This window comes from Salvia splendens, chromosome 8, assembly GCF_004379255.2.
Source record: "Salvia splendens isolate huo1 chromosome 8, SspV2, whole genome shotgun sequence".
NCBI lineage: Eukaryota > Viridiplantae > Streptophyta > Magnoliopsida > Lamiales > Lamiaceae > Salvia > Salvia splendens.
Genome location: NC_056039.1, coordinates 258,578 through 281,516, shown reverse-complemented (window position 1 = coordinate 281,516; position 22,939 = coordinate 258,578). Strand labels below are relative to the sequence as shown.

The window sequence follows — 22,939 nt, the reverse complement described above, 5'->3', positions numbered from 1 at the left end:
GAGTAAAGGTCAAACGTGGTCCTAAATATATAGCTGAGATACGAATTTGGTAAAAAACATTCACTTTTTAAAAATCGAGTTCTAAACAAACGAAATTATCGTCAGATTGGTCCGATTCCGTCAAAACTAACGCCAACCCCAAATTGGTGATATTTTTACTAAATTAGTGCATAACTAATTATTAAAAAAAAAGAAATTCCAAGATTAGAATTTCTATCTCTTCTTCTCTCCCAATCTCTCACCTCTCCTTCATTCGTTGAAGTTGAGGTTGATAAAGAGGAAAGAAAACCGGCTGGTGAAAGTTGTTGTGACTCTGGTTGGGAGCTTCCTTAGGTAGGTTTTCGGGCTGTAATGAATCCGAAAACTATGTTAGACTTCCTCCGGGGTAGCGTAGAAGATTGTGAAACTGGCTGGCGCACGGCTAAGATAAGGTTCAATAGGGTTGAATGCATTGTAAAAACATGGTTTAATTATTATAAAGGTCAAAACATTTAAAATTTTAAGCCCTTTGGATAGTGTAGATTTAAGATTTTATATGTATTTGATTTGATAAATGAAAACATAGTTTTTTTGCATAGGACTAATGTGTTTGCTATAACACCAAATTTAGAAAAGAAAATGTACTAGCAAATAAAAATAAAATACATAAGAAAGGTTTACAGATTGCAATTGACAGTAGCAATGGCAAGGGCTCTAGTTCTTCACAACTCTATTTCAGTGTCTGATAATCTCGACACCCAAATAGTTGACAGGGCCGACACAGCCACATGCGGCTTTTCCGCGAATTTTCCAACACGGTACGCATAGCAGAAATCCGGGGATGCTCGTTCAAGATCTTGGATGCGATCGATTCAGTTACTGATTTGAGAAGATTGTGGGGGATCCTTCTAATACTTCTTTAACTATGCTCCAAAGTAGAATGTATAATTAAGAAATTGAACCAACAAATGTGAAATGAGAGATGAGCATACAACAACTCAGGGATGTTAGTTATTGATATATAGCAGTATAGCTAATGTTATCCCGGAGGGTGTCAGAAACACCGACTATTGAGGGAGTTAGAGGCACAAAAGAAAGAGAGTCTGATTTGGGGAAAGAAGGATGGTGAGGAGATAAATGGGAGAGAAGAAGAGAGAGAAATTTTGATTTCTCTCTCTTTTTTTTCTTTTTTTTTTTTTGCAGTATCAAATAATATATTACTAATTTAGTCAAAATATTATTAATTGGGCGTTGACCGTCAGTTTTGATGGAATCGTAAAGAAAATGACCAATTCGACGACGATTTCGTTTGTTTAGGATTTGATTTTTAAAAAGTGAATGTTTTAGACTAAATTCGTATTTCAGCCATGTGTATAGAATTACTTTTGACCTTTACTCCAAGATTTCCATCGCAAAATGATATAATTTAAAAAACACTTCAGAATATTTCTGGACCAAATAGCTCGTTTAATGCGCACAAGGCCTCAAGCCAAGCCCAATGATATTTAGTACTCAAACAGCCCCAATCTATGAACACACTTGACATATATATCTAGTTGAAAATGTTGGTATAATAGAGATATGTTAAACCCAAACTTTATATTTGCTGAATAATTTAATCTCTTCAATCTACCGACTTAAGTCTGTTGCCCTTGTCTTGCCACATTTCCATGACGGCATCCCCACAAATTGTAAAGCCCGTACTTGAACAACAACTAAAGTAATAAATGTCTTTTACTAAAATCAGACTAATTCGTCATTTATTTGAGTTAATTAGTTTTTTATATATTTTATTATTATTTTTAAATACTTAACGTTGATGCATTGCTTCCAGTTAAGTAAATACTTATTTTTATATTTATTATTATTATTTTTTTAAAATACTTATTTTTTATATTCTAAATTACTGGGATTGAGTTGAGTCACATTCAAATTCAATAATATTATTTGACAATTTGCAAGATTATATCTCAAGATTGAATATGTTATTTTATTCATTAAATTAACTTTCACATCTTAATTTTAAATGAATAATCATATGATCATTATAATAGTCACTCCTCTAACTAAAATAATCGCACACATTAATCTTAAATTACATGTCATGATTATTTTATCAAAGAATGGAACAACCACTCTAGAGTTATTATTTCTACATTTGCTGCTCTTAATTCACAAAAAAATGATTATTTTATCAAATAACTGAACAACCACTCTAGAGATATTATTTCTACATTTTCTACTCTTAATTAAAAAAAAAGAATTAATTAATAATCGGTTACAAAAGAAAACAAGGGAAAATAAAGAGCGAATGGACGAAATTACCCCCAACACATTTCATAACAATAAGCTCAAGTCAATCCGATTACCTCACGCGAATTCGAATCGAAAGAAAGGGTCACAAAGCAAAAGGGGAAAATGGCTCAGCTAGCCAGAAATGCCGCTCGCCTACTCCCTCAAACGGCGCCGTTTAACCACCGCGCTGCCCTAGCTTCGATCCACACCACCACCCCCTCCCTCGCCGCCGCTTCCTCCTCCACGCCGACGCCGTACTCGCCCTCCCTCCCACCGGCGGGCTCCTCCCCGCCGGGGATGTCCAAGGCGGCGGAATTCGTGATCTCGAAGGTCGACGATCTCATGAACTATGTCCGCCGCGGCTCCATCTGGCCGATGACGTTTGGGCTGGCCTGCTGCGCCGTGGAGATGATGCACACCGGCGCCGCGCGATACGATTTGGATCGGTTCGGGATTATCTTCAGGCCGAGCCCTAGGCAGTCCGATTGCATGATTGTCGCCGGCACTCTCACCAATAAGATGGCCCCTGCGCTCCGCAAGTAAGCTTTCTATAATTATATGGCTTTTCCCCAATTTAATTGGTGAAACATTAGATATATTTTTGTATGTGCGTGTGGATGATATGCTGTTACCCTTTCCTTTAATTTTTATTGTTAATTGTTAATTTTGATTTCGTGATTTTCTATACGGAGTTAGCTGGTTTCTTATGCGGCTACACGGTTTGCCTTTTCTGAGTTTGTTGAATTACCTAAAATCGCCTCTTTAGTATGCTACCCCATTGCATAAAATGATAAAATTGATTTAGATTAGATGTGGATTATCACTACTAGCTTGTTTCGAGAAAACAGTGATGTTTGTATTGGGCCCGGGGAAGTTGGAATGCCTTGTTACCAGTTTGATATTGGGAGATTAGGTTGTGAGTAGCACTCCATCAAAAACTCTGTATTAGCTTCAGCTGCTGTGTTTCCAGTTCCGTGCAGCCACAGTAGCACTCAATCACATTTTGTGACGTTCTCTTAATTGGTCAGTAGAAGTGAAATATATTACTACGAACTTATGGCATTCCATTTTTCATTGTTTCTAAAATTATGGACTGCAAGTGGCATGGAGTATGTAGCTGTGTGATAAGGCGTTATACCCGTAACCCGTATCACTGTGCTTCTGTGAAAAATGATGGATATCATATATTGCAAGGAGGGGATAGTTGGTAGTAGTTGATTTATTTTAGCTTTTAGATTAATCCCATATGCTACGTATATCAATTGGTTGCTACTAATACATGGGTGACAGTGACATAATATGTAGGTTTCTTCGCTTAGAAACCAAGGGTTGATATAAGCTTTAGGGGATGGGGATAGCATAATTAGCACTAGGCTCGTTAGGGCCCTTTCCCCAGTCTTGTCCCTCTTCCTCAAATACGCAATTATAACAGTTCATGGTGTGCTGCTCTTGCAAGTTGCAACTCTATTTGTCATTAATTCATTCCTTTTGTATATTACAATTTTACATGATATTGGGTTGACCCTTTTGTTTGGTAACTGGGTTGGAAGCTGTCTGATTTGTTATCTATTTTGTGCGGTTCCTCCAGTATATGCTTCTGTCACATTTTTAAGGCCCATCCAACACCTCTTAAGATTTCCCATCCTCAACCATAATAGTCATGATTAGGATTTAGGATCACCCATTACTTCATCCTGCACGTTGAAAACCATTTCCTTAAGGTAGTATTTTTAGTTTACTATAACCTATTATCAAACTGGATGTGGTGGAGTGATTATTGGGCATGACTAAAAATATGATGGCTTCGCGCACAATGGTTTGAATCCTATGTGTGATTTTTTAATACAAGCCTGTGCCATGAGTTATTGAGGGCTCAAGCTTGAGTCGTGTGGCTTGAGCCCTTTTGAGTCCAACGCAGCCTGCTCAAAGGAAGGATCACTTTTGAGATAGTCCCAAGACTCAAGTAATACTACTACAAAATAATCATGCTAGTGACGGTCTTAATTCTTAAAACAAAAATAATCAGTGTTAATGCTTCTAACAATTAGACTCTCTTGTCTTGACTCTTGAGTAATTAGAATATGTGCTGATATGTTAAATATTTTGTTTGTGAACCATTTTCTGCGTATCTTGGTATAATTTTCATTGAGTGATAATATATACTTTGTCATATGAGTATAAGCTTAACATTTTCTGGCCACTTGTACCAATTGTATATGCAGAGTCTATGACCAGATGCCTGAGCCACGGTGGGTGATCTCTATGGGAAGCTGCGCAAACGGCGGTGGTTACTACCACTATTCGTACTCTGTTGTCCGAGGTTGTGATAGGATTGTCCCCGTTGACATCTACGTACCTGGCTGCCCACCCACTGCTGAGGCCCTCCTCTATGGACTACTCCAGCTGCAGAAGAAGATCAACAGGCGTAGAGATTTCTATCACTGGTGGACCAAATAAACTCACAGCTTCGCTATGCATCTTCGAATGCGAGCTCATGCAAGGTGTAATGGAACCACCAAGTGTAGCTTTGTCAAAAAAATAAATGCCATCGCAAGGGAGAGACGTAATCTGGTGTCACTGGTATGTGTTCCTTGCTAAACTCACTCTTTTCTTTTTAAGTTACTTTGGATCTATGTACTGTTTTTGTGATATGTCATCGAGTGGGATTGTTAAGTGATCATATCTGTATTAACTTCAAGTAAAATGCTTCATTTGTGAGATTGATGTATTGAAAAGTGAGCATTGGTTTTAAAAAAGGTACTACTATGAAAGTATCTCCAATATATTCATGTTGACACATGTATACTCGTTTGAAGATCCTATTGTTACCGTAGGAATTTCAAGTTTTGCTTCATCTTCTGATTTGTAGTTTCTTAAATGATTTTTTTATTTATCGAATTATAGTTTTTCAAGATCAAACTATTATTCGGGCCATGCTTGAGCAAGTTGTGGGCCTAGTTATTTCTGAACAAGACTTAGTAAATGTTAACACTGATAAAAATTTAGTAATGATCATTAATAGTGACGCTTTTTAGAACCCTTGGTTTTCAGAAACAAGGACGGATATACACCTTCAATTTTGATTTATTATCTTCAACTTCTTTAAATTTTCCTTCTTATTGGTCCATTGCCAATATGAAGACTAATTTCACGGAATTCTCTAGCAATTTTCGAGTTTTTCTTTTCTTTTTCCAGATTGATTTAAATAAAGTCACGAATAAAATCATTAGATCATACAAATATATTAGTAAGTATTTGTGATGCGTAAGTCTAGAAGTGTCATTCTTGCAAATAATGCAGTTTGCAGTCTCTGTGTTACTTTTGCAACACACAATTATTAATACCAAATGGTAATCTTTCTATCCCATGATAAGATGGTAAGCGAGATACTTCTTTTTTTTTTTTACATTTTTTAGAAAAATAAATAGTTAAAATAAAGTAAGAGAGAAGATATGAGAGACTATTAGAGTATATATATATATCTAAGGAGCATAATTTGTATAACTCGGAGTTTTTTTTATATCATCCAACAAGTCTGCACTATAGTTTCTAGGGACGAGGGTGATATCACTGATATGTATTGATGACTTTACGTATTTCACAAATAAATGTTACATAGTGGAATTACTTCTTTTGACCACTTTCCATGTTGATATATTTTCTCACTCATTCGAAAACGTGTAATGTAAAAATGATTGAATTATTAAAAAGTGTCCTAAAAGTTAATGAAATAAGACGAGACACCACACTTACACAATAAAGAAAAAGGGAAGGTCGTTTTGCAAAGGACCATAACTTTTAAATGCAACCACTTAAAAATTTTCAACTACATATTCTACGGTATGCAGTAAATTGACCAATATAATTCCATTGATCACCAATTGATGTCTCTTATTTAATTTGTCACATCCTGTGTTTCATTTTTCTGTTTAAAATTGGAAAGAAATCTCATACATATAGGTTTATATTCCAAAGTTTCCAAATTATGATTTGGGGCACCATTAATGTGTCGAATAATCAAATGATTTGAATCTCATTTGTATGTTATAACTATAATACGTGTAATGTGTAGAGATGGTCTAGTGTTATACTCCAATTTTTCTCTATCTAACTACTATTGTGATTCAATAATAACAAATTACAATAGATAACTAATGACGCAGAATAGCCTTTGGATACACATAAAATTGATTGCTATCATTATGGGTTTACCAACAAAAATCCAAGTTTGTTTTTCATGATTAAGTTTAAATGTTTTTTTTAAAAGGATAAATAGTGGTTCTCCCATCTATCTTATAATGACTCAAACCTCTAATCTATTATTAGTTAGAGGAGAAGATACTTAAGTTTAAATGTGACTTGTTAACAATTGTGAAGCAATATTTTCAATACACATGAAAAATTTCGACGAACAAATAATCTCAAAACCAACTCCTAAATCTCAATGCATTTATCTTCGAACAAACCAACTTGAAATCAATTTTAGCTCTAATTCTAATCATTGTTTTTATATAAATCCATACCAGTTCATGAATTGTACTAGTAGTATATTAATTTCCACACCGAATAAGTAACTTTATCCTTTTTCCGTTTTCAATAATTAAATATACATGTGAAAAGAAATGGAGATGACCAATCTGGTAAAACATCTCACTCTTCCACACACATATCATCTTTGGATTGCTCAAACACAGTAAAATATGTCTACTATGATTGGCTTTAATTGGTCAAATTTTATTAAATTCTACTACTATTATTTAAATACTCTTTTCGTTCGAATATATCATATCTAAAATATCGATAATTAGTTGTCAATTGCCACACCTCAATGTATACCTGAACAATAGACATTTTCAATTAATAATCATGATCGAGTCTAGAGATTTACAGTATTTATTACAGAGATATGTCTACTTGATTTAAAAAGAAAAAAAGAAGTAAATGTACATTGATTATATTTAAGAATTGGTAGTACTATATCATAATGTTAAATATGATCCATTGGGCCCACTGCATATGCAATAGAAGGCCCAACGCGTTGGTGACTCAGTGAGTCGTTTCGAAGAAATCGCTCGAATCGGTAACTCAACTCACCGTCTATTTATATCAGCTGCAACGAGAGGGAAACGCAATGAAAATCCAAAACTAACAGTTACAAAATTGATTTTGCGAATTTTGGAGAGAGCGAGAGATAGTTTACAAGCTATGGATGCCAAATCCAACGCGTCTCGAATTTCGGAGATAATTTAGAGAGTGGAGATTTTAGTTTAGAGAGAGAGAGAATTAATGGCAGAGCACAGTGATTCCATCTGAGTGGATATTGAGCCGGTTCTACTAGCCGGGAAGGTCAAAATCGAACTGAATTCATATTGTTCATATAAACACTGTACGTAATGTCATTTATATCCAGTGGAAGCTACATTTTTGTTGATCAGATTTGGATTTCATTCTACAATCGGTTTTTTTTCTGCTCGGTCTCTTATTTTGGGATTGGCTGTTTGTTGACCATGATCATGATATTTCGAAATCAAGTCCAATTATATTTTATTCAATTTAAAAGTGCTTTGAATGAGGTAAAATTATTTGCTCTGCCATTTTTTTGGGATTGGAACGTCATTTAGCAAATTCTCGTAATTACGATTATTATTTGGATTGAAAGGCAAAGTTGCATGTTCTTTATTAAATGGACTTCGAATTTGGCTGTATTGTTGTAGTTTGCATCATCTCTTGGTACGATCATTTTGACCAAACAAAGGAAACTCATATATTGCTTGCTGGATTTTTGTGTTCTCCTTAACTCTTAATGAGAAAATTTGATTTCGGAGAGAGTTATGTATCTTGCTAGCTGGTATTGGGCATATGGATAGGTATGCAAGTAGATTCTCATTGGATGTAACGAAGCAAAAGAAGCATCTTGGGCAAGTAGATACTTCTATGATATAACCAAGAAAAGCAGCTTTGACTTTGTGATCCATTAACTAAAGTTTTGCTTATATGCTAGCTGGAAATTCTTGAATGGAACAAAGCACATGGGAAATTATGTAGGGAAGCAAATAGTAATCTTCACTAAAAGATTGTTCCACATTGTAAAGCATGGGTAGTAAATTCTTATGGTATTGAGTTGTAATGAAATATCTGACCTTCCTTGGCATTAGGATCTCTCCTCTCCATCTCTTTGAATAATGATGATTTGATAATCTCTGGTTTTGATATCTCCTACAGGAACATATTGTGAAAACTAGCTGCGGTTCTTTGTTAGTTGCTGTTTTTGGAGACTGGGACAACCCTGCCCTAATTACTTACCCCGATTTAGCTTTAAACTGTAAGACGATGTCTTCAAAATTGACTAGAGTGAAATAGGAATTTGCTGTGACTTCGGTTAAACATATATATCTTGAAGCGTGTTGTAATTGCTGACACTCACTCATAAATGGTAACATTGTGCCATTTTTCACAGAAAACATTTTTTGAAATTCTTTTTATGAAAAATGTTACTTTGTGAGAATTGGTTTGTATGAAGTCCAAGAAGATGCATGATCTCATTGAAGTATTAATTCGTTTAAGGGGATCAAAATATTACCACTACTTTTAAGGTGGTAATGGCATCTAATGCTTATTCTGTTTGCATGTGAAACCAACCAGATGTGTCTTGTTTCCAAGGTCTCTTTTCTTGTCCAGAAGCATTTTCTCTTCTTCTCCAGAACTTCTGTATCTATCACATAAGCCCTCCTGGGCATGAGGTTCGTGCTCTGGCTACTCGACTACTGGTATTTATTAATGACTAGTGGCACTGCTCAAGTGCCATTAAATGTCTTTTGTCTTAAGTTTGCTGTTTCTTATGTGGGTACTTGTATTAAGAGATATTACAGCTAGGAGCTGCAGTAGCTGGGAAGGATGAACCTTCATTATCTGTTGATGACTTAGCTAATCAGATTGCTGAAATCCTTGACTACTTTAGGTACTTTTGATGTTTTCAACTTTGAATCGTCTCTCAAATTCACTTTTTTAACGCCTTCTTATCCATGTCGTTTATCTGAGCTTTCCTCATTTTGTTTTTCTACATAGTTATATACTATCCCAGTTCAGAATTGATCTATTCATATTTAATTTCCTCTGCAGAGCCTGAAAATACTTAAGTCAAATGTAATATATATGCTTATAAACATATAGTAAGTGAAGGTAATTGCTTCTTGCAGAGTTGATAAGGTTATGTGCCTGGGCGTGACAGCTGGAGCTTATATACTTACCTTGTTTGCTGTAAGTTATTCTCATCTCTTGCACTTTCATTTGATTTTTGGGTTTTTATCACCATTGGCGTGCCTTTCTGTATGCAGATAAAGTATCCAAAACGAGTAACGGGTTTGATTCTTGTTTCTCCTCTATGCAAAACATCATCGTGGAAAGAGTGGTTATCCAATAAGGTTTATATTCTGAATTTCCCTTTGTTATATATAACCGACTCCCACCCTTCCTGATCCCCTAAGAAAAGATGAACTCATTGTGGTTCGATAATGAGTTCGTGTTGCAACAGTATTTCTCTCTGGGTGCGAAACATGTTTTCTTGACGCCGGTCAGCCATATATGCAGGTAATATCAAACTTGCTATATATGTGTGGCATGTGTGGTTTGGTTAAGGAGGTGTTGATTATGCGTTACTTCAGCAAGGTGCCTCCACACATCTATTTCAGTTTGCAAGAAGATAAATTTAGACCAATTGCTGATACAATTGGGAGTCTATGATTTGACAGGAAGTTCGCACCAGCACAGATGCACTAGAATCAGACATCATTCGATCATGTAGAAGAGTTAGTTTTCTTGTCATCCTTGGTTTATAGCCCCATCAAAAACCAAATTTGTTGGACATGCCTCTTAATCCCAAATTCGTGTTACATTAATTGCAGTTGTTAGGAGAGAGACACGGCTCAAATGTTCATCGGTTTCTTGGAGCTATCAATAGGTAGCACACATTATATCACAAAGATCTTTAGTAACTTCATTACATGGTGCAAACTGAAGTTTCTTGCTCCAAAATAAAAGCTAAATTTAGTTTCTAACGTCTTGCAGGAGATGGGATATTACACAAGGCTTGAAGAAACTACCGTGTCGATCCTTGATTTTCGTTGGAGAACACTCCCCTTTCCACAACGAGGCTCTCCACATGATATCGAAGCTAGACAGGAGATTTTGTGCATTGGTTGAGGTACACTCAAATTACTTTCTCCTCTCTCTACAAAAATGCACATATACCATTTCTTAGTACCACACCCATGCTAGGTTCAAGCATGTGGATCAGTAGTTACAGAAGAACAACCGGATGCAATGCTGGTTCCTTTGGAATACTTTCTCCTCAGCTACGGCTTCTTCTGCAGACCATCTCGATTCAGTGTAAGCCCGAGAGGCCCGTTGAGCCCAACTAGCATTTCACCCAAGCTTTTCTCACCCGAAAGCATGGGGTTGAAGTTGAAGCCAATAAAAACCAGAATCCAGAAAGAAGTATGAGGGTGAGCAAGATCAAAAGCAAGTTTCTAATGGTTTTAGGTATTCATTTGGTTGGAAGATAATTGATGAAATATATAGGCTGAAAGAATTACTCCAAAATGCTTGGATAAAATATACAAGTAGGAAATCCAGATTTTTGTGGATTTATTATGTGAAGCTGGGACCTTTATTGCAAGATGGTGTTTGATTATGTAAATGCACCATTTTGCAATAGAGGACCCAAAATATATTAGGAATTACTCTTTGTATTGTTTGTGATGCCTATTTGTAAAGCAGGGAGTAAATAATAAATGGTGGGATAAATTTCCATTCTACTTTATTGTTGTCAACTATCAATGTTTTTCTCTTTAAAATTGACGAGTTATATCAACACGAAATACAAACAAAATAAATCTAGAATAGTTCATGGAATTATATAGCCTGCACTGGAATCAATCTATGTATTGGAGAGAAATAGATTATTCTGAATATAATCAAATTTCCAATTTTCTTGAATTCTACTTAGATCCCATTTCGGAGTTTCAGTAACAATTGTAATGATATCTCTCCATACTATACTACTATGATACACTGAATATAAATCAAGAAATGCTCAAAGCATTGTAACAAGAAATATATAAATACATATATAGTTTATCAATCTCTTGTAAATCTCCTAGTTTCAAAGCGCATTTGGTTTCTGTGGTTTCCTTCCATTTCTTCATCATCCTTCCGAGCTTTTCTTCTGTTCATTTCAGCACACATTTCCTCAATCATTGGCTTCCATAGTCGAACACGAGCATTTATAAACCAGTTCGACACCTTGCAGAGAGATAGGATGTAAACGAGTCAAGCTTGAACGTCGGGAGTTTCATGTGCAAATGAAGTCAAGAGTTGTCCAAGTATATATAAAAATTTATGTGTTCTAGCCTTAAAAAGGCACAACTTCACAATGTAGGACTTTTTTGCATACCTGATTCCTAGTTAGGCCACTTTTCAGAGCTAGCAAGTGCTTCTCCGAGTCCTTTGGATACCTGCAAGATCGAGACATAGATTTCAGATGAAATTTGCATATATCAGAATTATAGGGTCGTATGCAAAGAATATGGCGTTACGGGTGTTGGAAATTCCAAAACATCCATGTCCTCAAAACGGACACAGATGTTTCGGGAAGGCCTCTCTGAGGCCTCAATAGTTGATGATCTCTCTTGCTTAGCTGCTGCAGAGCCCACTGCTTCTGGATGAAGCATGCCTCAAATGACTTGTTTTCTCGTGTTTCTCCCTCCTCGAGATGAGCTCCAATAGCAAGAATGTGGCTGTTGATCCTCTCCCGGAGGCTCTTGTACATGAACGAGATAGTGGGGAGAGCAAAACGAGCGTGCAAATTAGGTTCTAGCTCCGTCACAGCATGGAATGCAGAGGTGACCGTGTGGATTTCATCGAGGCATTGGCTGTATTGATCATCGACCTAAGACGAAACAAGAGAATTTTTTAGTTAAGAGAGTATATAAGTTATCAAAACAAGCAAAATGTGAGTATATACCATTTGAAGTAGAGATAGCAGATGCTTTTTCTTTGCTTCTAGGCTTGTTTCTTGCTTTTGAAACACAAATGTGTGATCCACTTCAATCCCGTTGGAGGACCCAATTGAAGAAAATGAGAAGTTCACTCCAAAATCTTCGACATTCTCTAGCGCGTAGCAAGCTATTGCAGCAAGTATTTCTTGCATGGCCTCGAGAAACCTTGATCCCGACAGCAATGGAGGGAGTTGGGATGTCTTGAAGCTCAACGAGTGGTTCTTGCTGCTGCAAGAAGTATGCTCGGGCAACGAGTGGCTACTCACACCATTGGAGCAGCTCATCTCCGAGCATTGCTCGTGTGGTGTTGTTAAGAGCCCGTGTAGCACAGATGGCTGTGATGTCACGAGACTCAGAGACAACTCGTTGCTATACTGAGACGAGTCATGACTGTGGGAACCGAACCCTACTTGCTCCATCACCGGCCATTCCCTAGAGTGACAGCTACGAGCTGGTTGGGCCGGTAGAGGAAGGCTAGTCCTTCCAACCACTCTCCTCACGAGCTCAGGTGGGAATGGCAAACCTCCATAGCCATGGAGCATTGTCTCAAGAGAGGGACCACCAGCGTTTAGGCCGTTCATGGAAGCGCTATATCTCATGTTTTCAAGTGAACATCCGAGGGGAGCCGGAACTGCCACCTTTTCTTGATGATTCTCAGTTAAGGTATATGGGAAGGTGCCAATGGATGCATTAGGGAGAGGAATGGCCTCCAAAAACCGATCAGCCCATTGAAACGGGCTGGTTTGGGGGAACGAGGAGAAACTCACTGCCCCTCCATTTGCTGTGGCAACTCGACTCGTTAGCTGGCCAGCAAACTTGTTCATGGCATCTCCAACTGTGCGAGTCGAGGGCAGCACGAATACATTAACTATATGATCTCCGACAGTTTCACTTGTTTGCATATTGATAAGGCCACTTTTCCAACATAGTAACACACAAGAGAAATAAAAATGCCAAAAAAAGTTAGATATTTCAAACATTACTTATGAAGAAGCAATTTCAAGAATTTCCAAACCAAAACTGAAAATGTAAATTATTAGCATATTTGCATTTTTCCTAATGAAAAGCCATCATTTTTCACATTTCTATTTTGATATATATACCACTCCACAATACTACTACATACACAGACAAAATGTTGATAGCTTCTAATTCTACAAAGAAAAAAAACAACATTTTACATTTCTATGTTGATTTATGTCAACTAAAATACTAATATCTTCCAAATTTTCTTCTGTGTTGCAAAACAGGCATTAAAATGGAAAATCTGGTAAGTATAAGATGATAATTATGTCTTTTTTGATCAAGCACAAAGTTTGTTGCTCTTAACAACAAAAATAATGTACTATCAACAAATCAAAATATGAATAATAAGAGAAAAAGATAAGGCAATATTATGACAAACCTTGTTATCTTCGAAGAGGGTATTTCGCAACAACAGATGACAACTGTGTGTTTTTGCTAAAACAATATAAGGATTCAAGGAAATATATGTTTTTGATTTCAGTGGCTGTAAGAAACAGACATAAAAATGGAAACTTTGAAGTTTGATTCTATACTGTTCAGTTCCTTCCCTAAAACAGTGTAAAAATCCAGAAAAAATATAAAAAAAACACCTGAAATCTTCAAAGTCTGAAACTTTTTTACCCTTTCAAAAATGAAAATTTTAGAAGTCTGAACTTTTTTACCCTTTTAGCTTTTTACGAGAAAGATTAAGGTAGCAAAATAAGCTAAAATGACAATGAAATTGAAAACACAGAATATTTCAGCAGTAAAAAAGTAGTTCAAACTTCAAATTTCAGTCTTCACAAAACCCCACAATAAAAACAATATAGCAAAGAATAAAACTCAAAAAGTGAGTTGTTTTTGCTTGCATGGAGAAGAAAAGGGGAAAAAGTGAGATTTCAAGAAACTGGTGAATTTTAGAGATTGAGAGAAAACCCACCAAGAATCATTATCTGTATTAAAAGAGAAGAGAAAAGAGAGGTGCTTTTTGTTAGAGGAGAGTGGTCAAACCGGTAGATATTATGAATATCATGTTTTCAAGAAAAAATGGGCATCTCTGCAGAGATCGTTTAGGAGAGGATTAAATGAAACAAGAGAGAGAGAGAGCATTTATTTGTATGAATAGTGCTCTTCAGTTCCACTCATCATCTCTCTCTCTCTCTCTCTCTCCAGCAATGATCACCAAAAACAAAATATCTTGATTCTCTTTCTCTGTGGTGAAGCAGCTTCTGTGCATGGCAGGAAGGCCATGGAGAAGAAAAGTGCTTTGTAATGGATCCGCGAATTTCTGATGTTAGTAAACGCTGGTAGAGAATACAGATCACGACACAGAGATTTACGTGGTTCGATTTACTGAAGTAAATCTACGTCCACGGGAAGAAGGGAGGGCAAGATTGTATTGCTTGATCTGGGATTACAGCTTACAACACAGACTTGCTATATGATGTTTTATCTCTAGAGAGCTTAACCTTTTTCTATCTGATCTAAGTTCTATTTATACATTGAACTAAGATCGTGGCTTGCATCACCACTAATGATGGTTGTGGATGTCGTGGAGGTCTTGGAGGTCCTGCATGTAGCGTAGGTCATGGCCTACGATCGTGGCCTGAGTTGACACCACGTGGTAGTGGGTGTGTTGGAAGTTGTGGAAATCCTGTATGGGTCCACTAACTCCTTGTTCGGTCGAATACTGAGACCGAACTGCTTTGGTTGCCGATCTGAGAGTAGAGCTTGATGCCGACCTGAGAGCAGAGCTTGATTGGTTGGCTTTTACCGAGCTGTAGGCTGAGGCCGAACTCTTTGGTAATGCCGAACTCATACTCTTCCTTGGGCTTTGGGCTGATAGGCCGTCATTGCTGTTGGGCTTGTTTAGTACGCACCCCATCACTACCCCCCCCGAAGGGCGAAGTGAATCACTTCGGCAAAGTGAGTCACTTCGGCATTCTGGATAAAGGCAAGGGGGAGGCTGATGTCAGGGGACGTGCCTTGCATTAAATGCGACAGTAAAATCCGGCCGTTGAATCCTGAAAAGGTGGGATTCGAAACGGTGCGACGATTTTGAAATCTTCGCCGAATCTGATAAATACCTCCTTTCTTCATCATTGAAGCACTTTTGCGACTGCTTCTTCTGCACTCTCTCTTTTTTGCGAAAATTCTCTCTCCGCTTTCAAGAATTTCTTCAGACTTTCTTCACCTTCAAAAAGTAAGAAAAATGTCTTCTTCTTCTTCTTCGGAGTCGGGTAGCGGTAGGAAAGGGGATAAGGGGTCTTCTAGCCGGAAGGAATCCGGGGAGAAGACCGTAGAGTACTTTCACAGCGTCTTGAGTAAGGACACCGTGATATCTCTACACGAAAAATATCTTCTTCCCGGGGGGAAGGCGGTGGTTCCCGACGATGATCATAGGGCTAACGACCCGCCGGAGGGTTACGCCACCGTGTACGAGGCCTGCTTAGAATGCGGGCTTCGTTTCCCCCTCCCTACTGCCTTTATAGATTTACTAGATTTTTTTCAGCTTCCTTTAGGCCAGGTGACTCCGAACTCTTGGAGGCACTTGTCGGCCTTCGCTGCCGAACTCCGTAAGTTAGGAAGGGATTTGTCTTTGAAGGCGATCCTTAAATTCTTTCAATTTAAGAGGAAGGGGTCTTGGTTTTACTTGATCCCTGTACAGCCCTTTAGGGCCTTTTGTAAAACGAAGTGGCCGAAGTGGCAAAACCGCTTCTTCTACTATGATAGGACCGCGGCTCCTAGTTTTCCCTGGAGAGGGCCGAAGTCCGTTATCCGTCATCCTCGGCCTGAACCGTTGGACGAGCTCGATGGCGAGCTCAACAAGATTCCCATAGTTAGGAAACAATACACGGAGTCTGAGCTCGTCAAGGGCGACGTCGTGTTCGACATCTCGTCTTCGGACGAAGAGGCCGAGGGTGAGGATTTCTCTTTATCTTTATGCTCTACTGCTTTAACGAAGAAAACTAACCTTGCTTTCTTGCTTTTTGGCAGTGTACATGCTGAACAAGGCTATCCGAAAGTCCTCCGAGCTTGTGGAGCCGGAGAGGCAGAGAGCCCCTCGCTCGGCGTCTGAAGCCGAGAAGAATCCGAAGAGGCAAAGAACCTCTTCTTCGGATCCGAAAGAGCCGGAGCCGTGTTCGGCTAAAGGGAAGGGGAAATTTCATGAGTCCCCAAGAGTGCCGGGGAAAGACCTGGTCATCTCCGAGGTGGTTGCAGACATCCCGGAACACGTCCCTGAGCCTTTTCAATGGCCGACGAATTTTGTGGAGGTAAGCTTTCTGACTTGGCTTCTTTTCCACATTTTTTGATGGCCATTCTGTTGAGTTTTTTCCTTGTTCATCTTCAGAGAGCCAAGCTCGTCTCCGTGGAGCTCTCCAAAGCATCCCACGACTACGAGGAGATGCAGAAGAAGTTGCATCTTGCTCGTAGTCTGGCCGAACAGGCTGAGGCCAAATTTGAGAGGGCCCGAGCTGCTAGGATCTCGGCTCAGGATGAAGCCCGGTCAGCCAAAAACCAGCTCATCATCCTGCAAGAGCAGACGAAGCACCGGGAGGCTCAGAAGGAGGCTGCCGCCGTGGCTGCCCAGGGGGAGGCTCTCCGTGTTTACACGGAGAAACTCTTTTTGAGCAGCCAGTTCTCGGCCTTTGTCGGTAGTCTGGTAAGGCTAATTACCGATAAGGGCGAGCAGGGGGCCGACGTCGTGCTGCCTCTGTACAGCCGAGAGATAGCAGCTCGGCTTCAGAATCTGCCGCTCCTTGAGGAGCTCGCTTCATCCTCGGTCCTGCTTTCTGCAGACCGAGTCCGGAGTTGTCGAGCTGATCGGGACGAGAACCTGGAGGCTATCTTTGCCTCCGTGGGACCCGTTTCACCCGCTTCGACTTACAACGGAGAGGGTGAGGCCGAGCCGCTGGAGCGGGAGGCCGAAGTCGAGCGGGCCGGGCATCCGGAGAAGGAAGCCGATCAGGAGGCGGAGGCGAGGCCGGCAGGATGCGAGGCCGAGGCTGAGGTAGCTCAGGAGAAAGAAGCTGAACCAGGCCGAGGAGCCGGAGACGAAGCTGGCGGAGTATGATTTCGTCTCCCTTCTCTTAGTCTAGTTTCTTCCTTGTAAAATGGCCTTGAAGCCCTCGTGTAAAAAAAATTTTCCTTGTGAATGAAAAATTCTCTACACTTGTCTTCGTATAGCTTTTCGTACTCGCCTTTATTCCTGTTGTATTTTACTATCTGCTCGGTACAGCTGCCGAACTGACATAGCTGCTTTGTACTCAAGGAGATGGAGATACTTCACTGGAAACGGCTGTACTCTTCGGCTTTAGACGAAGCTGAGAAAAGAGCTATAGCCGATCAGACGAAGAATGACGAGCTTCTGGCTCGTTTAGTGAAGCTGGAGGCCGATAATAAGGACTTAGAGTCCGATAAGAATGATCTGGAGGCCGAGCTGAATACGACCATTGCTGAGAGGACTGCGTACGAGGATTACATCCGTGTGCGCGGGGGAATGACCATATCAGATGTTCAGAGTCGAGTTGACGAACTGTGGGAGGAATATCATGTACTCCGGAGGAACAATGCGCTGGAGAGCTCGGCTTGCCAACAAGTCGTGAAATCATTGCGGCGCTGGGCTTCTCGGTACGACATAGTTCTTTTCCGGCGTCCCTCAATTGAGAGATTCCTCAGGCATTTCCCGCCAACAGATGCTAGTACTCCAGCTCAAACCTCTGATTCACTTGCTCAAAACCCTACTCCAAGTCAGCAACGAACTCAGGGACAACCGGAGACGTCAAGTCGAGGACGGACTGAAGTTCGCAGAGGAGCTGTGGTTATGAGTGAGCAAGATCGGCAAATGCTTCGTGAAGAGACTCTTCGCCGCCGAGGTGCTAGGGCTTCCCGGGCTCAGAGAAGAGGTGGCAGGTCGATTAGAGCATCTCGTCGACCTGCTTATTCTGCGGCTGCCTGGAACGCCCGAACTCAGCTTCACGAGGATTTTGTGAATAGATGGCTCAACTTTAGCAACCCTGGACAGTAGAATAGTCCTTTGTAATAGCGTAACGCCATCTCGTAGGGTAGCGGAGTTGTGTGCCGAACAAGATTTGAAAAATGAAATTTTGTTTTCGCTTCTAACACTCTGTATTTACAGCTTAGCGAAAAAATTTCATCGTACTTGTCCTCGGTCTTATGAAGTGAACTTCTTTGACCGGACTTGGTCCTTGGTCTGATGAAATAAACATCTTTGACCGGACTCGTCTTTGGTCTGATGAAATAAACATCTTTGACCGGACTCGTCTTTGGTCTGATGAAATAAACATCTTTGACCGGGCTCGTCTTTGGTCTGATGAAATAAACATCTTTGACCGGACTCGTCTTTGGTCTGATGAAATAAACATCTTTGACCGGACTCGTCTTTGGTCTGATGAAATAAACATCTTTGACCGGACTTGGTTTGTGTTCTAATTTGGCGATTTTTGTCGCCGGGATCGAACTTTCCCTTGTCCTAATTCGGCGAGTTTTATCGCGTGGATCGGACTTTCCCAGTTAACCGAAGTGGTCTTATGCAGTAAACCTCTTTGACTAGACATGGTCGTCCTCGGTCTTATGAGGTAAACTTCTTTGACCGAACTTGGTCGTCCTAATTCGGCGAGGTTTATCGCGTGGATCGGACTTTCCCTTATTGCAGTTCGTTTCAGACGAAGTGCTTATTTCTTAAGCCGAATTGTGGTCTTGTATCTTCCTGAGAAGCTTGGACTCACAATCGTTGGCTTATTGCAGTTCGTTTCAGACGAACTGCTTGTTTAAGCTGAATTGTGGTCTTGTATCCTCTTTAGAAGCTTTGACTTCACAATCGTTAGCTTATTGCAGTTCGTTTCAGACGAACTGCTTGTTTAAGCTGAATTGTGGTCTTGTGTCCTCTTTAGAAGCTTTGACTCACAATCGTTGGCTTATTGCAGTTCGTTTCAGACGAACTGCTTGTTTAAGCTGAATTGTGGTCTTGTATCCTCTTTAGAAGCTTTGACTCACAATCGTTGGCTTGTATATGTTCTAAGAAGGGGATCAGCCTTCGAAGAACAAGATACCTCAGTAACATTTGTAAGAGACGACACGCACAGAGACAGACAAAACACACAGACAAAACGCACAGAGACAAACAAAGACCAAGCAAACCAAAGAAAGCACATTGACCGAACAGGACTCAAGACTGACTGGACTGTCTCTTACAAATGGAACTTTTTGAGGTTGGAAACGTACCATGTTCGGGGTACTTGTGCTCCTGACACGTGAGTCAATTTGCAAGACCCTTTGCCGAGGACTTCTGACACCCGATATGGACCTTCCCATGTGGGTTCGAGTTCGCCCAGCTTTTCTGCTCGGCTTACTTCGTTGTTTCTCAAGACGAGATCTCCCACTTGAAATTGCAGCTTTTTCACCCTTTGGTTATAATACCGGGCTACTTGCTCCTAGTACTTGGCTGCTTTTATGCAGGCCAATTCTCTTCTTTCTTCGGCAAGATTTGGTTCGGCTCTCAGTCCGTCACCATTCATTTCTGAGGAGAAATTGAGTTCGGGGACTGGGTATGCCGATCTCAACCGGAATCACGGCCTCAGTGCCGTACACCATCGAGTTCGGCTCCGGTGTGACTTCGGTCATTTCGCTTGCCTCTGACTCCGGCTGCTGTGATTGCTATGCTTGATGGTGCCGAACTGATTGCTCGGCACTTTTAAGCGCAATCTGCGAACACACTTGCTCTTTTTCGATCACCTCGGATGACCGCTATCCCTCCTTTGGTGGGGAAGGTGTTCGGCGAGGAAGCCTCTGATTGCTATGACCGGGCTTCTTTTTGTCTTCTCTAGATGAGCTGTCTAAAGACCGTTTTCGACGGTCTGCCTCATCCGCACGGGAAAACTGGTCCGCAATGTCCCACATTTCTTGAGCTGTTTGCGGACCGCACTCCACGAGCTTTCTGTAGAGAGCTCCGGGCAGGATTCCATTTTGGAATGCCGAAATGACAAGTAGATCATTGAGATTATCTACTTGTAGGCATTCCTTATGGAATCTCGTCAGGAAGTCGCTGATCTTTTCGTCGCGACCTTGACGTATAGAAAGCAGCTGAGCCGAAGTAATTCGGGCTTCCGCTTTCTGAAAGAACCTCCTATGGAAAGCATCCATTAGATCTCGGTAGGATCTAATGCTGCCTTGAGGAAGGCTGTCGAACCACCTTCTGGCGTTCCCGATGAGCAGCTCGGGGAACAGCTTGCACATATGGACCTCATTGAGACCCTGGTTCGCCATATTATATTGATAGCATCCCAAGAAGTCATGAGGATCCACTAGCCCGTCATAAGTCATTGACGGTGTCCGGTAGTTCCGCGGCAAAGGAGTTCGGGTGATATCGTCCGAGAACGGAGTCTTTAATGCTCCGTACATGGCGAACCCGACATCTCTTCGGTACGGAGGAGATGGAGTTCTCCTGTGGTTCCGGTACCGAGGAGGAACAGGAACATGTCGGGGTTGAGGATTCTTTCTCCTGGAAGACACGTCACTACTGCGGTAGTGACTTTCATGTCTGGATGAGGAGGGAGAATCCGCCGTTGTCTTCTCCGGCTGTTGGCTCTTCTGCAGGAAGGTTAAGAACTCCTCCTGCTTCTCGGCCAAGAACAGCTTGACAGCTTCATTTAAATCGGGCTGCTGGGAAGACTCGGTGCGATCTCTCCTGGAGTGGCTTGTTCCTTCTTCGTGAGAACTGGAGACAGATTTCTCACGAGGCTGCTTTCCAGGCCTATGGGCTGCTGGATTAGCTTCCTCATGGTTATCACGGACGGAGGCACGGGTGTTATGTGATCTGGTATGCATTTTTTTTTTTTTAGTGGTGGAAAAAGGATCAAAAATTCGCTTTATCACAGATTTGGTTCTCTGGGTTCCCACAGACGGCGCCAGTGATGGATCCGCGAATTTCTGATGTTAGTAAACGCTGGTAGAGAATACAGATCACGACACAGAGATTTACGTGGTTCGATTTACTGATGTAAATCTACGTCCACGGGAAGAAGGGAGGGCAAGATTGTATTGCTTGATCTGGGATTACAGCTTACAACACAGACTTGCTATATGATGTTTTATCTCTAGAGAGCTTAACCTTTTTCTATCTGATCTAAGTTCTATTTATACATTGAACTAAGATCGTGGCTTGCATCACCACTAATGATGGTTGTGGATGTCGTGGAGGTCTTGGAGGTCCTGCATGTAGCGTAGGTCATGGCCTACGTCGTGGCCTTGAGTTGACACCACTGGTAGTGGGTGTGTTGGAAGTTGTGGAAATCCTGTATGGGTCCACTAACTCCTTGTTCGGTCGAATACTGAGACCGAACTTCTTTGGTTGCCGATCTGAGAGTAGAGCTTGATGCCGACCTGAGAGCAGAGCGTTGATTGGTTGGCTTAGCTTAGGCTGAGCACCACTCGTTGTAGCCGAATATACTCCTTCGCTAGCTGTTCATTGCCGTTCCCAGTCGATCACTTCTTTTTGGTAGATGCCGAGAGAGTAGGAAGTAGCGAAGCGAGAAGACGAGTATCTGGGGATGAGAGCCGACTGCACTTGCTGTCCTCTCTCTAGAAAGCGTCGAGAGTAGAGAGATACGCACCGAGAGAGCGCATCGCCAGCATCGCGGAGGGAACCGCGAAACAGAGATTAGATATCCAGATCAGAGAGAGAGAGAGAGAGAGAGAGAGAGCTTTTTCTAGCTGAATTGAACAACTAAATTGGAAGCTAAATGAATACTGATGCACCCACCACTAGTCTACTCTTGCATTGTTGCCACTCGATGCCTCTCTCTCTCTTTGGTGATGCAAGCTAAATTGGAAGAGTGTGAAAAGGTAGATCTGATGGGATATCTTCCACAATATTGTACTACTATTATCTTGTTTGGTGACGGTGGGATCCATCTTTCATTTTTGTGTGTATTAAGAGATTCATGTTTGTGTGTTAATTAAGAGATGAAGTAGGAATTGTGGTATGTGATCATCTATTGTTTATTTGATGGATTTTATTTAATAAAATACTAATTGATCTTATTTTATGGATTTGCATGGCTGCAAAAGGAAGAAATAATGTCTTCTGGCTTTGTCCTCGTCGGGTTCTTGAATTTTGGGGAAGATGAGTTTCACTGATAGTGTTCTTGGAAGAAATTGGTTTTATCGACTGCTACTGCTATTAACATTTGCTTTTTTCTTGTGATTTCTAATTTTTAAAATAATTTGTACATATCATCTATGGCTAACTAATTATCAATCTAAAATTAAAATTAATTTTTAATTATTAGATTAGAAGATTTAGTGGTGGATATAATATCAAATGGATTAATTACAAATTTAAATAATTATTAAATAAAATTAAAGGGTATTAATGTCAATTCTCTCTTATTAAAATATCCTATAATTTTAAATTTACATAACTCTCTCATTTTAAATTATTTTTTTCGCAAAAAATATATTAAAGGTAATTTTATAAGGATTCTAACGAGATCTCAATTGCATATGTTCCGACGGCGTTCGGATGATGAAATTTGATGATTTTTATTTCGGTTTTCGTATGTGTTGATAAGCAGATTTTTTTA

At 40.3% G+C, this 22,939-nt stretch overlaps 3 protein-coding genes across 5 annotated transcripts; 2 read left to right on the top strand and 1 right to left on the bottom strand.

Annotated features, from left to right (window-relative positions):
- The first annotated feature begins 2,338 nt into the window (after positions 1-2,338).
- Positions 2,339-5,128, top strand: LOC121745500 (NADH dehydrogenase [ubiquinone] iron-sulfur protein 7, mitochondrial-like). Its single transcript, XM_042139438.1, has 2 exons — positions 2,339-2,813; positions 4,497-5,128. Exons 1-2 carry the CDS (start codon positions 2,398-2,400, stop codon positions 4,729-4,731), a joined length of 651 nt encoding a protein of 216 aa, XP_041995372.1. The 5' UTR covers positions 2,339-2,397; the 3' UTR covers positions 4,732-5,128.
- Positions 5,129-8,490: 3,362 nt separating this feature from the next.
- Positions 8,491-11,087, top strand: LOC121744579 (protein NDL3-like; the record flags this gene model as incomplete). The annotated part of the gene is made up of 10 exons (XM_042138175.1): positions 8,491-8,596; positions 8,917-9,014; positions 9,144-9,232; positions 9,471-9,531; positions 9,609-9,695; positions 9,862-9,939; positions 10,023-10,079; positions 10,176-10,231; positions 10,339-10,474; positions 10,549-11,087. Coding segments are annotated over 10 exons (993 nt in total), but the record flags the coding sequence as incomplete, so codon positions are not given.
- A 144-nt stretch (positions 11,088-11,231) lies between these two features.
- LOC121743714 (homeobox protein ATH1-like) lies at positions 11,232-14,549 on the bottom strand. 3 transcript variants are annotated; one of them, XM_042137057.1, is made up of 5 exons: positions 13,735-14,549; positions 12,296-13,244; positions 11,868-12,220; positions 11,726-11,786; positions 11,232-11,574 (listed from the first exon to the last, which is right to left on the bottom strand). In XM_042137057.1, the coding sequence occupies exons 2-5, from the start codon at positions 13,229-13,231 to the stop codon at positions 11,410-11,412; spliced, it is 1,515 nt and encodes a 504-aa protein (XP_041992991.1). In that variant the 5' UTR covers positions 13,232-13,244; positions 13,735-14,549; the 3' UTR covers positions 11,232-11,409. The 3 variants fall into 3 exon arrangements, with proteins under 3 accessions (XP_041992991.1, XP_041992992.1, XP_041992990.1); XM_042137058.1 differs by having other exon boundaries at positions 12,296-13,164; XM_042137056.1 differs by lacking the exon at positions 13,735-14,549 and having other exon boundaries at positions 12,296-13,728.
- Between the last annotated feature and the right edge of the window lie 8,390 nt (positions 14,550-22,939).

What these genes read in the sequence shown, in the direction of transcription:
- LOC121743714 (XM_042137056.1), bottom strand. Translation starts at nt 13,309, where the DNA reads ATGTTTGAAATATCTAACTTTTTTTGGCATTTTTATTTCTCTTGTGTG. An exon ending in TGCTATCTCTACTTCAAATG is followed by an intron (nt 12,221 to 12,295) that starts GTATATACTCAC and finishes GTTTCGTCTTAG; the next exon opens with GTCGATGATCAATACAGCCA. An exon ending in GTGGCCTAACTAGGAATCAG is followed by an intron (nt 11,575 to 11,725) that starts GTATGCAAAAAA and finishes TCTCTCTGCAAG; the next exon opens with GTGTCGAACTGGTTTATAAA.
- LOC121745500 (XM_042139438.1), top strand. Translation starts at nt 2,398, where the DNA reads ATGGCTCAGCTAGCCAGAAATGCCGCTCGCCTACTCCCTCAAACGGCG. An exon ending in ATGGCCCCTGCGCTCCGCAA is followed by an intron (nt 2,814 to 4,496) that starts GTAAGCTTTCTA and finishes TTGTATATGCAG; the next exon opens with AGTCTATGACCAGATGCCTG.